Source organism: Loxodonta africana, chromosome 10 (genome assembly GCF_030014295.1).
Source record: "Loxodonta africana isolate mLoxAfr1 chromosome 10, mLoxAfr1.hap2, whole genome shotgun sequence".
Classification (NCBI taxonomy): domain Eukaryota; kingdom Metazoa; phylum Chordata; class Mammalia; order Proboscidea; family Elephantidae; genus Loxodonta; species Loxodonta africana.
The window spans coordinates 83,250,412-83,266,760 of NC_087351.1; the positions used below are offsets into that span (position 1 = coordinate 83,250,412).

The following is a 16,349-nucleotide window of genomic DNA, read 5'->3' on the forward strand; positions in this document are numbered from 1 at the left end:
TAGACTTAATTATTCCTAGGTCTTTAATAAATATCACAGAACTTCATTCAGGATTTCATTCGGGATTTAAGTGTGACGACAAGGTCTGTTGGTCTCTGAGTCAGAAAGACCAAGTTTATGGATTGATAAATGAACTTGCCAGGTTTGTTTACCAGGAGCGGAGTAGGGTCTGATGTCCGATGTTTTACTCCTAGACCCTCTACACCGGATCACGGGAACCTTCGCAGCCCGGGACCCCCTACCCCGGGGTCCCCCAGGCCCTAGTCTGCGCGCGCTAATCCCGAGCGCCGACAGGGGGCGCCCGCGGCGGCCGAGGGGCAGCGCGCACCCGCGGGGAGCGGGCAGAGAGGGCGGAGGGAAGAGGAGAGGAGGAGCTGGAGGGGGCGCGGCTTGTTCCCCGTCCCTCCCGGGCGCCGGGCCTCCTTCTCCGCCCGGCTCAGGGCTGGCGGCCGGCGGGGGTAGCGGCGGCGGCGGCGGCGGCGGCGGGGCGCTGGCGGGCCGCGGGCTGCGGGGACCTGACTCGGGCTCCGCTCTTAGGAGATAAGATGGCGGCGGCGTCCTGGAGGCCGGTCTCCTCCTCTTCGCTCTCCTCCCCGTTGCTCGCCGCCGCCTCCTCGTCGGTCTCCTCCTCCTGGTTCGCCGCCTCCTCCTCCTGCAGCAGCACTAGCGACCGCCGAAGCGCCGGCCCGCTCTCCCCGAGTTCCGAAGGGGGATAGACGGGGCAGCCGCAGGCTCCGGCGACCGAGGCAGAGCTGGGGCCGGGGCGGGGACGGCGGCAGCGGCAGCGGCGGCGGCGGCGGCGGCGGCGGCGCCGGGTGGGGATGGGGTCGCAGACGCTGCAAATCCTCCGGCAGGGGGTGTGGGCCGCGCTCAGCGGGGGCTGGTACTACGACCCGCACCAGGCCACCTTCGTCAACGCGCTGCACCTCTACCTGTGGCTCTTTCTGCTCGGCCTGCCCTTCACCCTCTACATGGTGAGTGTGGGGGCAGGGAGGAGGGTGGCTCCTTTCCCTTCTCGCTGGCAGGGAAGCGCCCGGCTTCCAGAGTCAGGCGGGCCGCTGCGCCCTCTTCCCGTTCCCCGTGCGCGCACCCCATCATGCCGCGGCCCCCTTGGGAATCGCAGCCCCCCGTCGGTGTCACGCTCCCCTCTCCCTCCTCTTACCCCCCACGCCTTGAGGGCTTCCCCTAGTTCAATGATGAACTGAGAAACGAATCAAAAAGCAGCTGCCATCTCCAGTGTCCGTCCTCCCCTCCCCCCAGCCCGCTTACTGAGAAATAGTAGCTTCCTAAAAAAAAAGCTTCCTAGGCCCCTTTTTTTACCTGTCGCCCCCCCAGCCTTTCTACCCCGGGGGGTAAATCCCAACCGGGGCTCCCTGCCCTTCAGCGTTTTGTGGTAGGCACCGTGTATGTTGCTCTTTAAGGGGGCGCCGCATTCATCCTTGGCACGCTGGCTTATTTGCGCTCAGTTCCTTGGGCGTCTGGGTACCCCGTGGGCACTCCCTACACCCGAGGCGGTTCTCGCGCCTCCTCCTTGGCGAGAATCCTCCCTCTACCTCGCCCCTAATCGGCGTGCGGAGCCTTCGGAGCGGGGGAAGGATGTGTGCGGCCCTGGAATGTGTTTGTGGGTCGCCGGGGCTCTTACTCGCTTCCAGGTGGTGGTTGAAAACCTGGCACTTAACCTTCGTGCCTGTCAAGATTGTTTTTTTCCTTACCACGGGTTCTTTTCTGTTCAGCTTTATGGTCAGTGGCTGCTGTGTTTCCTTGCGGGCGGAGCGGGGGTGATACGGGGGATCTGGCTGGCATTTCAGCAGATTTGTTTGGGTTGGTTCAAGGCCTTTTACTGATAGGAAAGTGGAAAGTACTGCCTGTTGCTGAATTCAGTGCGATCGGCTTCTTTGAAAGGTCTGTGTTTTTAACCTATATGCTCACTGAAATTTGTAAGTCCTTTTTTTTTTTAAGCACAGTGGGTTAAGGTGGGACATTAGAAAATTAGTGTAGAGAGAGATGAGTCTTAAGCTTCAGTTAAATTTTTTAAGTGACCAGAAGGGGAGAAGGGATGGTAGCTTTTTCTTTAGGAGAATCGAAAATAACTGTAAGAAGTGCCGAAGTTGATTAATTATTTCCTTAAGTGAAGCTCAGTTTCACTAATTGGGGAAAGTGGGGGAAGATGTGCTTAATTTCACATTTGCAATTGGATTTCAACTTTTTATTAAAATTGTTTTGAAGGGCCTTATTGTTTGAAGTAAAACAACCAATATTTAAAAATGCTGATGGCTTATGGCTTATTTTTTTAAGGGACTTGTTCAGCCTTGCCCCATTCTGAGAATTTATCGTGAAGTGTTAGAATTTTCTATTGATTCTGGCCTAGAGTTCTTTTTGCACTGCTGTATCTTCCAGGGTATGATATTTATTAATGAGCAGGTTAATTACTTTGGGTGTAAGAATCCTCAGGCTGTCACAGAGCCTTCATAGCAGATGGCTGTTACAGCTAGGAGAATTGTAAATTTAAAACTGGAACCGATCCTTGAGCTGTAATGATCAGTTGTGTTCCAGTATACGGTTTCCCTGTTAGCACCTGCAGTTAACTGTAATCATGGTTTCCTTTCTCTGTGTAATTAACAAACGTTACTAAAGGAAATTTAAAGCCAGTGAAAACCGATACATTGACTTTACCTGCTTCATTTTAGGAGTTTATTCAGCTAGCTTCAATTCTAAGATAAATATTTGAGTGGCCAGACACTGTGCTAGATTCTAGGAAAATAGAACTGCTTCTCTTTCTCATCTCAATTAATGACAACTTCGCTCTTCCTGTAGGGTCGCTATGAGTTGGAATCGACTTGATTGCAACGGGTTTGGTTTTTTTGGTTCACTCTTCCTAAACCTTGGGACTTTGCTTGACACCTCTTTTTCTTTTCACATCCAGTCCATCAGCAAATCCTGTGGGTTCTACCTTCAAAACATAACTACAATCCAGTCACATCATTATCATCGCCGTCATGGTTGTCATCACCACTCCCTTGGTCAAAGCCATTCTCTCTCTTCTGGATTATTGCAGTATTCTAATGAGTCTCACTGTTTTCTTTCTTTACTCTCTGTTCTCTCACTCAGTTTTGAGTGACCCTTTGAAACGTAAGTCAGGTGATACCACTCTTTGCTCTCTGCTTGCCCTCCTGTGTGTCTCAGTCCACACTGACCTTCTTTCTGTTCTTCCCACACAAGCATATTCCTGCTTCAGGGCCTTTGTGTTTACTCTCCCCCCTGTCTCTGGATGACTCCTCCCCTCCACATATCTGTGTGGCTTGCTGTGCTTATTCCAAGTTTCTGCTATGTGTAAGGCCTTACCCTGATACCCGGTATGAAAAAGCTGTAACTTCCCTAGTTCCTACAACACTTCTCACTCCTATCCATCCCCCCCCTTTTTTAAAGTAGCACTTATCACTAGTTGATACATGTTTAATGTCTCTTTTATCCTACTAGAATATAAACTCTAAGAGTACAGGGATTTGATTTTGTTTACTGCTGTATTCTAGGACCTAGGTCAGTGCAAATCACGTACTAAGTACTCAGATATTAAATGAGTGATTAGAGCCTAACAAGATGCAGCTTCTGCCTTCAAGGAACTTAATGTCTAGCCTGTAGATAATGAACAGTTACAACCGTTGGAGCTGTTATGAAAGGGTAGGTACAGTGTAACACCGAGTTTATGGTCAAGGGGTTGATCCTGGTTCAGAGAGGGTCAGCAAAGAGGATTTGTAAACATTTTGGAAACCATTCTAATACTACAGTATCGAGGTGGATAGCTTGAAGCGTATACTTAAAGCAAATGCCAGCATTCCCTGTTGAAATAAAATCTCAGGTAGTTACAGATTGTTATTTGTATGATCTTCTAATAATAATGGTAAGTAATTATGACTATTATGTGTGTATAGATTAACTTTATCCCAAACCTTTAGTCCTAGACTGAGGACAAAAGTCATTAGTGACTTGTTAGTTTTATGACTTTAGGCAGATAGGAGAGCTGGGATTTACCCAGGGCTTTTTGAAGCTAAAACCACTATACATAGTGCCACTTTTTAAAAAAGAGTTGAAGCCTGTGAAGAGATTGTACATTGAGCTAGGATTTTTTTTTTTTCAGGGTGGGAAATTTATTTATTTTTTTAATAATATTTTGTGAGTCTTAGGACTTTCTGTGTAGGATTCAAAAACTTTTGCTTTCTATTAGTAGCTTTGTGGACACTTTGAAAGGTGAAGTTCTAAAGTTAACTATAGTTTCTGAGAAATCTAATCATAAGACTTTTAAGTTGTGAAAATCAAATGTGACTTTCCCTTCTTAGATCTCATTGTCCTTTCTGTTTCCCTTCAGGCACTCACCTCGTTTTATTTTGGTGTAATTATTTTTGTACATGATGGGTCACAGATGGTGAGCTTTGTGGGGGTAAGCAGTGTTTTGGTATGGTGGAAAGCAGGCTGGAATTGGTGTTATCTTGATTTTTGAGTCTTGATCCTGTTATTGATTGCGTGTGCTTTGGGCAAGAGTCCATCTTTCTGAACTCTGATTTACTCACTTGTGAGATATTTCATGGGTGTTTTGTAAGAAAATATTTATGAAAGAGAAATTATGCACCTAGAGTGGCTTTCAGTAAATGTCATTTGAAGGAATGGCTACTTAGAACAGTTTCCTCTACAGTGCTCTATGATTGGAGATTAGATAGCTCTGTTTTTATTAAGTCAAACTGTTATCTCAACATACTGTTTTCTTTAAAGAGTTATATCCCTAGGTGATGAAGTATGACATTAAAACCTGTTTATATAAGTGGTTCTCAAATTCTAGCAGGTATCAGAATCATGTAAACATGTTAAAAATGTGTACATATACATGCCCATTCTGATTCAGTAGTTCTGGAGTAGTATGGCTCATTAATTTGTATTTTGTAAATACTTCAGGCAAGTTTAAGAAACTTGTTCAGTATGCTCCTAATTCCGTGTATGTTCCTGGTTGTCTACAGGCATCTCAAAGGTATCATGTCTGTCTACAGCCATTCTTCATTCCTCATCAACCCCTCCATCCCCCCTCTACACAATCAAAATCTTCTTTTTATCCTGTGTCTTATTTACCTAGCGCTGCCATAACAGAAATATCAGAAATGGGTGACTTTAAAGAACAGAAACTTATTTTATCTGAGTTCTGCAGGCTAAAAGTCCAAATTGGGGTTAAGGCCATGTCAGTTCCTCCTGTGAGGCTTTCTCCTCCTCCTGGTGTCTGCCAGTAATCTTGGCTCTCATTTGCTTGTAGATGATTCTTAGATGCCGTCTGGCTTTCCCTGCGTGTGTCTTACTGTCTATTCTAGCGTTTGATAACTCTGAAGTGATAAGGTGTAGCCTCCGCTCTACACTGGTATGACTTCAACTGATTGACTGATTGTATTACATCAGACTGCATTACGGAAGGTGATTATATTATATTAGATGTAAGGTCATTACATTAGATTACATATCAGCTCCATGCGAGGCCAACTGATCTAATCACATGTAACTGCTGCATGACAGCAGCTGGACTAGTGTTTGGCCAAACAGCTGGGGACTGTAGCCTAACGAAGTTGACATGTAAAATTAACTATCACACCCTGTCTTTGTAATCTTAATTAATGGTGTCATCTTGTGTCTAGTTGCTCAGACCATCCCTCTCCCCCTCACTCCATGAGCAAATCTTTTCAGTTCTGTTGTCAAAATACCTGAAAGCTCTCTTTCCACTTCCTAGTCCATGTCATCTTTTGTCTGCACCTTAGCCTCCTTACAGGCCTCTCGCTTCTATTCCTTGCCCCTGTACAACTCTTTCTCCGTATAGTAAAAGATATAAACGTGTTTACGCCATTTCCCCTTTTTCATATCTTTCAATGATATTCTTTTGCACTTAGAATAAATCCGAAGCCGGCTCTGTCTTTGTCTCTAGTTTGTGCATTTTTCCCATTGTGCTACAGTTACACTGGCCTTCTTTCTGTTGCTTGAACCTACTGAGCTTGTTCCTCCTGCAAGGCCTTTGCACCTGCTCTTTTGAAGGGACACTCTTCCCTCCTGCTCTTTGCAAGCTGGCTATTGCTTGTTCTTTAGGGCTGGCCTTAAATGCCATTTCCTCAGAGACGCCTAACCTGATAACCATAGATATCATGTCATCTTGTAAATTTCTTCCATAGTGTTTATCATAAACATATATATTTGTTTACTTGTTTGCCATTTCTAACAATCCCTCACTCCCCCAGTAGTTTGGTCCCTGAGGGCAGGAACCCTGTCTGATTTATCTTTTTTTGTATGTCCAGTGCTTACTCTCGTGCATGGCTGATATTAGGCTCTGAATACATACTTACTGAATGAATTTTTTATTATGTATGTGAACTTTCTTTAGACTCATCAACTGATAGTTACCCCTTTTTGTATATACAGCTTTGTGCAGTTACACACACACACACACACAGGTAAATGCATGATATATACAGTGATGTATACTGTTCAGTCCTATAGAGATTGTATTCAAAAACCAAATCATTCAGATAAAATTTGTGATGATTTCAACTTTTATTATCCTCATTATTTTTTAATTTTTTTTATTGTATTTTAGATGAAGGTTTATAGAACAAACTAGTTTCTCATTAAACATTCAGTACACACATTGGTTAACAACCCCAAAACATGCCAACGGTCTCCCTTCTCAACCTTGGGTTCCCTATTACCAGCTTTCCTGTCCACACCTGCGTCCTAGTCCCTGCCCCTGGGCTGATGTGTCCCATTAGTCTTGTTTTATGGGCATGTCCAATCGTTGGCTGAAGGGTGAACCTCAGGAGTGACTTCACTACTGAGCTGAAAGGATGTGGGGGCCATACTCTCAGGGTTTCTCCAGTCTCTGACAGGCCAGCAAGTGTGGTCTTTCTTTTTGTGTTAGAATTTTGTTCTACATTTTTCTCCAGCGCTGCCCAGGACCCTCTATTGTGATCCTTGTCAGAGCAGTCAGTGGTGGTAGCCAGATACCATCTAGTTGTACTGGACTCAGTGTGGTGGAGGCTGTGATCATTACTGTTATTTCCTGTAGATGATTCCTTATCATCTACTGAATGATAAGCCCTTTATTAGTGAGACCTCTGAAGTACTCAAGTCATTTTCTTTCCCCAAAATTTAAATATATTTTAAAAATCAATGTGAATAAGATTTAGTTAAGATGATGGATCAGAATAGGAATTTTCATATAGTAGAAGTGGGTGGCTTTTATATTTTAAAATATAAGATATGTTTATATTTTGAAATACAAAGATATATTTGTAAAAATGTATATTCCTAAAAATGTTTTAATTAAGCTGCGAAAGTTAAAAAAAAAAAAAGTTAGCAGGTTATAAATTAGTGATTACAGATATAGTTGTTGGTAGTGTTATATAGAGTATTTTGTGTATCCTTTTTTTTTTTTTTTAGGGAAAGTTTTTAAATAGTCTGTTTTGACTCACTTACTATGTGACTTTTCTTACCAGTATTTTAAAATATTTAGATCAGTGTAAATAGTTATTTTGCTAATTAGCTATTTCTCTGTGTGGCTCTATCTGTGATAACTTAAGGATACCCTGTTAGTAAAGCTCGTGAATGTATAGAAATGATGGTTCCTAAAATGGCTTAATGTCTTTTTTTTTTTTTTTTACATATAGATGGAATGTTTTCTGCCATTTGAGAAATCACTGTTAAGTTTAGGATCATTTGGTAATTGAAAAGCTAGGAAAGCTTCTGTTTCTTTCCAGACTTTGAATCAACAGATTTAACCAGATGGTTTGCTTTCTCTAGCAGACTTAACTAAAAGTTAAACATTTCCAATATTTTGTTATGAGAATTTTCAGACACAGAGAAAAGTTGAAAGAGTTATGCCCATCACCTGGATTCCACAATTAACATATGCTGTATTTCACTGGGTTTTTTTTGTTGTTGTTTGTATTTGTTTCATTACATATCTCCATCTATGCATCCCTCTTTTCATCAATCCATATTTTTGGGAGGAAAGATGCATATCAAAGTAAGTTACAAACATCTGTAACAGACCACCCCTGAACACTTCAGTATGTATATCGTTAACTAGAGCGTAAAAGGCACAAGTCTTAAGTGAACCATTTGGTGAGGGTTGATAAATGCAAACACCTGTGTATCGTAGACCCTTGTTATGTTATAGAACATTAACCTGTCCCGAGAAAGTTCCTTCTTGGCCTTACCAGTCAATCCTCCGACTGCTGTTCTGATTTTTTTCTGTCGTAGATTAGTTTATCCTGTTCTAGAACGTTGTGTAAACGGAATCGTGTAGCATATACTTCATGGCAACCCCATGTGTTACAGAGTAGAACTGCTGTATAGGGTTTTCTTGGCTGTGACGTTTACAGAAACAGATTGGCAGGCCTTTCTCCTGCGGAATGGCCGGGCAGGTTTGAACCACCAACCTTCAGGTTACCAGACAGTCACAAACCACTTGTGCCACTCAGGGGCATGGTCATGTTGACTCGAAGGTAGGTTTTTTCTAGCATATACTTTGTATAACCCTTTTTTTCATTCGGCATAATACTTTTGAGATTCATCCATGTTGTGTACATCAGAAGCTTGTTTTTTTTATTGCTAAGTAGTATTCCTTTGTGTGAATATACCACTGTTGCTTCATCAGTGTCCATTCTCCTGTATGTTAGGGTCTAGGCTGTTTTCACTTCTTGGCTATTATGTATAAACATGCCATCCCAATATGAGTGTGGGTTTTATCAGAACTGAAAGAAACTGAAAAACTTTATAGAATATCAAAACCTTTTTTCTCCTCCCAAATAAGACCATGTTTTAATTTAAAATAAATTTATGATAATGGCATACTTCATACTCATGTTTCAATTTTAGTAGTCTTTAACATTGTACTTTTATTTGCTCAGTATTTAGATTTTTCTGTTTTGTCAATGCAGTCTTTTTGGTCAATTTTATACTTTTTTTTTTTTTTTGGCTGAATCAGGAATTGTAGATAAATAAAAAGAAAATAAAAAACATAGATTGATTCCAGTTGTTGTGTGGCAATTCCTGAGGTTAAATCTTTGTACCAGTCCTTTGTATAAATTCCTAGAAGTGGACCTGTTAGATTAAAGGATATGCATATTTACCTTTGATAAATAATCATTCATTTTACAAGCATTGAGTGAATCATTATATTGAGAAGAAATATGAATGAGAAAATGAGAAATTGATAGGTAATCATGCAAGATTCTTGAGAAGAAAATAGGATTGTGGTCCAGAGAGTATGGATAGTAATGTAAGGGATCATCCTATCATCCTTAAAAAAAAGGGATCATCCTATCATCCTTAGGAAGGAACAATTAAGTATGAATGGTGGTTGAGCAAGGTATAAACAGTTCACGGTAAAAGTTGAGGTAGTTTCTGTTATGATTTATGTATTCTCTATGAAGCACAGAGTGAGTGTTTTCTGTTGGGAGTGAGCAAGAAGGTGAGGAAGATATTCAAGGTTTGAAGGATCCCAGAATGTGAAATGCTGTCATTGTTTCTGGAGAGCTGGAAAAGTGAACTAACTAGCGACAATTTTGAGGGTACCCTTGAGGCTGGAGAACATGACTTTAGTGTTGAAGAGGAATGTTCAGGAGGAAAATTTTGGGTAAAATTTACTTGGGGGAAAAAAAAAACCCTGCTGCTGTTGAGTTGGTTCTGACTCACAGTGACCCTATAGAACAGAGTAGAACTGTCCCATAGGGTTTTCAAGGAGCAGCTGGTAGATGTGAACTGCTGACCTCAGCTGGTAGATTCAAACTGCTGACCTATGGGGACATAGTATAACTTATTAAAAAGAAAATGGCCTTGGACAGAACTCTAAGGCCGAACAACATTTAAAAATCAGCAAAGGAGACAAGAAAAAAGGTAGGAGGAAAATCAAGCGAGGAACCTATTATAGAAGCCAAGGGAAGAGAGTATTTTGAAAAGATGATCAAACCAAGAGAACTGCCCCATAGTTTCGAAGGCTGTAAATCTTTACAAAGCAGACTGCCACAGAGTGGCTGCTGGGTTCAAACATCCAACCTTTCAGTTAGCAGCTGAGTACTTAACCAACTGTGCCACTAGAGCTCCTTTCAAAAAAAGTTGTCATTAGGTGCTGTCGAGTTGGTTCCGACTTATAGTGACCCTCCGTACAACAGGGTGAAATACTGCCAAGTCCTGTGCCATCCTCACAATCGTTGTTATATTTGAGCCCATTGTTGTAGTCACTGTGTCAGTCCATCTTGTTGAGGGTCTTTCTCTTTTTCATTGACCCTCCACTTCACCGAGCATGATGTCCTCCTCTAGGGACTGATCCCCTCCTGATAACATGTCCAAAGTATGTGAGACGTAGTCTCGCCATCCTTGCTTCTAGGGAGCATTCTGGTTGTACTTCCTCCAAACAGATTTATTTGTTCTTTTGGCAGTCCATGGTCTATTCAGCATTCTTTGCCAACACCGTAATTCAAAGGCTTCAGTAATTCTTCGGTTTTGTTATTCATTGTCCAACTTTCACATGTATATGATGCGATTGAAAACACAGTGGCTTGGGTCAGGTGCATCTTAGTCCTCAAAGTGACACATTTGCTTTGGAACACTTTAAAAAGGTCTTTTGCAGTAGATTTGCCCAGTGCAGTGGGTCTTTTGATTTTTTGACTGCTGGTTCCATGGGTGTTGATTGTGGATCCAAGTAAAATGAAATCCTTGACAACTTCAGTCTTTTCTCCATTTATTATGATGTTGTTTATTGGTCCAGTTGTGAGGATTTTTGTTTTCTTTGTTGAAGTATAATCTATACTGAAGGGTGTGGTCTTTGATCTTCATCAGTGCTTCAGGTTCTCTTCACTTTCAGCAAGCAAGGTTTGAAAAGAAGAGAAGGGTTAAAAATGCCAAATTGCCCTCCAGAAAAAAGGTAGTATTAATTTAAATTCATGTCAAGAGTATTGAGAGTACTTGCCTTCCTACCCCCCACCTAATGTATCCCAAGTCACATTGTTATGGCTACAAGTTTCTTGTTTAATGAAATGTTGAATAAAATCATTTCAGTAATACTTTGTTTTTAATAATAGAGTTTCTCTTAAAGTACTTTATAGTTCAAATTTTTTCTCAGTTCAAATTAAGGAAGTTTACCGTATGAACATATATCACCTAACACCTTTGATCTGATTTTTCCTATTATTTGTACCCAGGTAATTTCCACAGAGGGCAGCTGATAAATAAGCAGAGACATTTTTTGAAAGACGACTGATTACTTCTTTCTGTTATTTAATCTGATTTAAATGGTTTTCTTGTGTCTCTGTGTATGGCTGGGGAAGGTAGAGAATCATTTGGTTAGGTGAACTGCCATACCTGGGAGTAACACTAGACGTAGCAGAGACAATGGAAAGGAAAAGGAAAGATTACAACAAATACTCTGTGGATTTTACCACTGTTGAATTTTTGGCATTTTGGCAATATTTTGGCATTAGATGAATTTTACCAAATCACAGTGAAATAAGTAGCTACTAATTATGGTTCCTCTGTTGCTTCTGCCAGTCCCCCAAAAGTTGATTAAATGTTTCCTTTGGTAGAACTGTAAAACTGTTCAGATTTTCCTTTTCTTCTTTTATATCATTTGAACCTGAATAGTTGTATCTTTTGTAACTTGTACCATTGGTGCTAGTCTCGATTGCTTTGTGTTATAAGAAAGAAAAGAAAACCTAGAAAGAAGCAAGCCATTTCCTTTTGAGATTTTAAAGGGGGCGGGAAGGGGAATCGTGTTCTTTAGAGTTTTGTGCAAACCAAACAGAACCGTAAATGCCAACTGCCCTGAGAGTAGGCAGGAAGATTAGTCACAAGTTAGAGCAGCTTGAATCATTATCTGGCTGATTTCCTTTTTCTGCCCCTCCTCACTCCTTAAGTGTTGTCTAGACACAAACTAAACTGATCCAACCGCCATAATTATCATTTTGTCTTTAAAGCTTTTTATTTTGAAATAATTTTAGATTTGTAGAGATAGTACAGAATTCTCATATACCCTTGTCCCAGCTTCCTCTGATATTAACATCTTACATAACCATGGTACATTTATCAAAGTTAGGAAATTAACATTGGCACAGTACTATTAACTACAGATTTTATTTGGATTTTACCAGTTTGTCCACTACTATTCTTTTTCTGTTCCAGGATCCAATCTTGGATACTACATTACATTTAGTATCATCTTCTTTAGTGTTTTTTCTTACTGTTTTCTGTTTGCTGGCATTCTTCCTACTTACTGTTTGTTGGCATTCTAGGATTCTGTTCTTTGAGGAATTGACATAATATGTAAGTTTATCAAATGTATCTTAAAAGAAAAATTAGTGAAAAGGTTTTTATGCTTGTGATAGGTACATTTTAGATGGACAAAAGAGGAGAGTATCTGGAGTAGTAATTTATAAACGGTGCATTGGTCAGTAATCTATGTCATACTCTTTAACATTGAGGAATTTCACTTACGAAGAATTGTATTAAATGATGTAATTCTAAAGACGAGAAAGACTAGACCTCATTCGCGGCAGAGTGGACACCAGACTCCAAGTCCCTTGGCTTCCTGTGTAGTATAATGTTTTCCCCAACTTATAAATTAGAGGTGATGAAACCAGTACAAAGCCATGTTACAAGGTAGAATACGATTAATCCCTTATGTGTCATAGAGTATTCAGGAATTGGAAGGAGGATGCAGTTATTTCCTAGAAGACTTTATGCAGAGGTTAATTCATTCAGAGCTTTTATGGTGTGCTGGGCACTGTGGTAGGCCTTGTGATGGGACTCTTAGGGGTTTCTTATTTGTACTGGAAAAGTGTTTCCGTAATCTTCCCTCAGGCAAATGTATTTTTGTTCTGGGGAAAGATTGTTTATTACAGGAATATACTTGATTATTAAAAGAAAGTATGTTTTTTGGTGCTATCAAGTATTTTATTATAATATGTCCAAGGTGGTAAGGGTTTCTCAGTGGATTGTTTTTTAACTTCTCTGAATATTACTTATATCCATAATTATTACTGTTCCTAGTAAGTATCTGGACCTGTGAAAAAAAAGATGTAAAAACAGTTAAGAAAAACCATTTAAACCAATTATTTCAAACCAAACCCTAGTATGCTTAAGGGTAAAACACTGGAATTCCCATGACAGTTGGGACCAAGGCAAAACTGCCTGTATTTTCAGCATTATTGAATACAGTTATAATATCTCTCAACTTGGCTGGGTCATGATTCCCAGTACTGTATGACTGTCTACCATTTTATCATCTGATGTGATTTCCCTATGTGTTGTAAATCTTATCACTATGATGTAATGAAACAGACTAGTGGCAGTTATATTGATGAGATTTACAAAATTAGATAGTGTCTTAAAACAATCTCTTTTGAGATAAAAAAAGAGAGAAGCGAGCAGAGAGACATGGGAACCTCGTACGAGTAAAAAAGCAGTGCCGGGAGCAGAGTGTGTCCTTTAGACCTGGGTTCCTGCCCAGAGAAGCCCCTAGGCCAAGGGAATATTGATGACATGGACCTTCCTCCAGAGCCGACAGAGAAAGCCTTCCCCTGGAGCTGATGCCCTGAATTTGGACTTTTAGCCTACTAGACTTTTGAGAGAATAAATTTCTCTTTGTTGAAGCCATCCACTTGTGATATTTCTGTTATAGCAGCACTAGCTGACTAAAAAAAAAAAAACAAACCAAACCTGCTGCTGTCAAGTCGATTTCGACTTGTAGTGACCCTATAGATAACCCCTTGAATACTTCAGGGTGCATCTCCTGCGTAATCCTAACACCCTTTCATATTGAAGATGATTAACAATAATTTCCTAGTAACTGACATCTGGAAACCTAGTGGCATAGTGGTTAAGTGCTACGGCTGCTAACCAAAGGACCGGCAGTTCAAATCCTCCAGGCACTCCTTGGAAACTCTACGGGGCAGTTCTTCTCTGTCCCGCAGGGTTGCTATGGGTCGGAATCGACTCGACGGCACTGGGTTTGGTTTTTGGTTTTTAATTGACATCTGGTCCTTATTAAAATTTCCTTAGTTATCTTCAAAAATATAATTTGTAACTAGTTTTTCCAAACCAGGACCCAGTTAAGGTTTATTTATTTTCCCCCCATCCAATTTACTTTTAAAAAGTCTGGGCCAGTTATCTTACAGAGTATTTTAAATAATGGACTTGTCTGATTATGGTGTCATTTTGTTGTTGTTTTTCTCTATTCTTTGTAGTTCCTGTAAACTTAAACCTTATTGTGCAAATTATGTTCCCAGAATTTATAAATTTTAACATGATTAACATGGTTAGTGTTATATTGCAAATTTCCCTTTCATTGTTACTTTTCCTGGGTTGGTAGTCTTATAACGCAATTACTGACAGATGTTTATAGCATTATTTTTGTTCACATTGTTATGCAGTGTGTGTAATTGTGTATCTATTTTGACTTTCTTCCTTGTAAAAGACATATCTGGGGTGCTGCGGTTAAGCGATGGGCTGCTAGCTTGCAGGTCGGTGGTGGGAGAAAGTTGCTTCCGTAAAGATTACAGCCTTGGAAACTCCATGGGACAGTTCTGCTCTGTCCTGTAAAGTTGTTATGAGTTGGAATTGACTCGATTGCACACAACCACAACGTAGGTAAAAATAAAAAGGAAAGCCAAAGTAACGATAAAGTCACAAAAGTGTGCTACTACTCTAGACATTGACATCTGGCTTTCAGAAAACTGTAACTTATTATTATTTTTTGGTTAGTAATGGGGGTAAGGAGAATTAAAATTCTATATTGGCTTGTTTCAAACTACAGGCTTCCCACACCCTTGCCCATTTTTGAGGTACTACTCGTCTCTTTTCCTTCTCCAGTAGCAAAATAGTGATAGCACAAGCTAGAGTGATGCTAATGGAGGGATCATCTTGAATCTGCTTTTTTTTTTTTTTTTAAGGAAGTTATTCACCATCTTTGGAAGCTTATTAGTACTTCCTTTTATGTACCTTACTAGTGTGCATCTTTATACTCCATCAAAAAATTGCTGGCCTGTTGAATGTGACACAATCTTCTACATAGGCAATACATGAGACAGAGCTTTTGTCATTAGATTAAAAAAAATCTAATAACTAGGAATTAGCTTACCTGGGGTTCCATTCTACTTTTCTGCAATAAATTTGGGGTCTTGGGTATTGGGGGTAGATTTTATTTTAACACCTGTCCTCTCTCTGCCTGCCAAGGTATATTTGTCACAACTAATGAACCAATATAAATATGTCATTACTAACTAGAATCCATGCTTTATTTGGATTTCTTTAGTTTTTACCTAAAAACTTTTTCTGTTTCAGGATTCCATCCAAAATTATTGATTTTGATTTATTTATTTTGTAACCAGTCACCTTATGGGATTAGTTTATTCTTTCTAATTTTTCTGTTGATTTTTAGATACATAATTATATCTGTAAATAACAATTGTACTTTCTTTCCAATATTAATACTTTTTCCCTTGTATAATTGCTTTGCATAAAACTTTGTATAACTGTATTCAATAATGCTGAAAATATAGGCAGTTTTGCCTTGGTCCCAACTTTCATGGTAATTCCAGTGTTTTACCCTTAAGCATACTAGGGTTTGGTTTGAAATATTAAATTTTTTTCTTAATTGTGTTACAGAAGTATTCGTCTATCCATTTTCTAATGACTTTTGGTCATTCAGTACCAGACTAATATTTGCCTCCATTTACTCTAAAATCTCATAAATCTTACCTATCTCATCTTTTTCTCTTTTCTAGCTCATCCTGTGGCTCTTCGTAGCCATACCTACTTAGATCTTTTTGTTTGCTTATCTTAGTCTTGTCACTATATTGCTTAACCGTTTTTAAAAATACCAAGTATTTATCATGCTATTGTATGCCTGTATATCATCTACTTTAAAAGTTACTTGTTTAATCCTCCTCACAGCCCTGTGAAATGAAGATAGTATTATCCGCATTTTACAGATGGGGAAACAGAGGCCCCTGGAGCTTAAATCACTGGCTCAGGGTTATGTAGATTGCTGCTGTCATTTCTTCCCTTTGACCTTCGTACCATTAGCACTTACAGTCACTCTGTCCTTCTCCACACAGTTGTGCAAGATGCTTCTTTCTGATTACACTGATCCTGAAACCCTACCTGTGATTTGAGGTGAACTAAGTGTCCCCTGATCCTTTTCAATGTGTTCTGACTCTAGACCTCTCATAGCTGTCATTCCCATTACCATCAAATTATATCCTTAATGTTAGCTCCCCTTCTTGCCCGGCATATTATGTGAATACAGTGGGAGCCCATTATAAAGCATGATGTTT

The 16,349-nt window shown here is 40.2% G+C and overlaps 1 protein-coding gene across 5 annotated transcripts in view; it reads left to right on the forward strand.

The window, feature by feature from the left end:
* The first annotated feature begins 791 nt into the window (after positions 1 to 791).
* Positions 792 to 16,349, forward strand: part of PCNX1 (pecanex 1) — a 187,594-nt gene continuing 172,036 nt past the window's right edge. For all 5 annotated transcript variants that reach the window (XM_064292658.1, XM_064292660.1, XM_064292659.1 and 2 more), the window contains exon 1: positions 792 to 974. In XM_064292658.1, the coding sequence (XP_064148728.1) occupies positions 822 to 974 (153 nt within the window). In that variant the 5' untranslated portion in view covers positions 792 to 821. The remainder of the gene's footprint in view (positions 975 to 16,349) is intronic.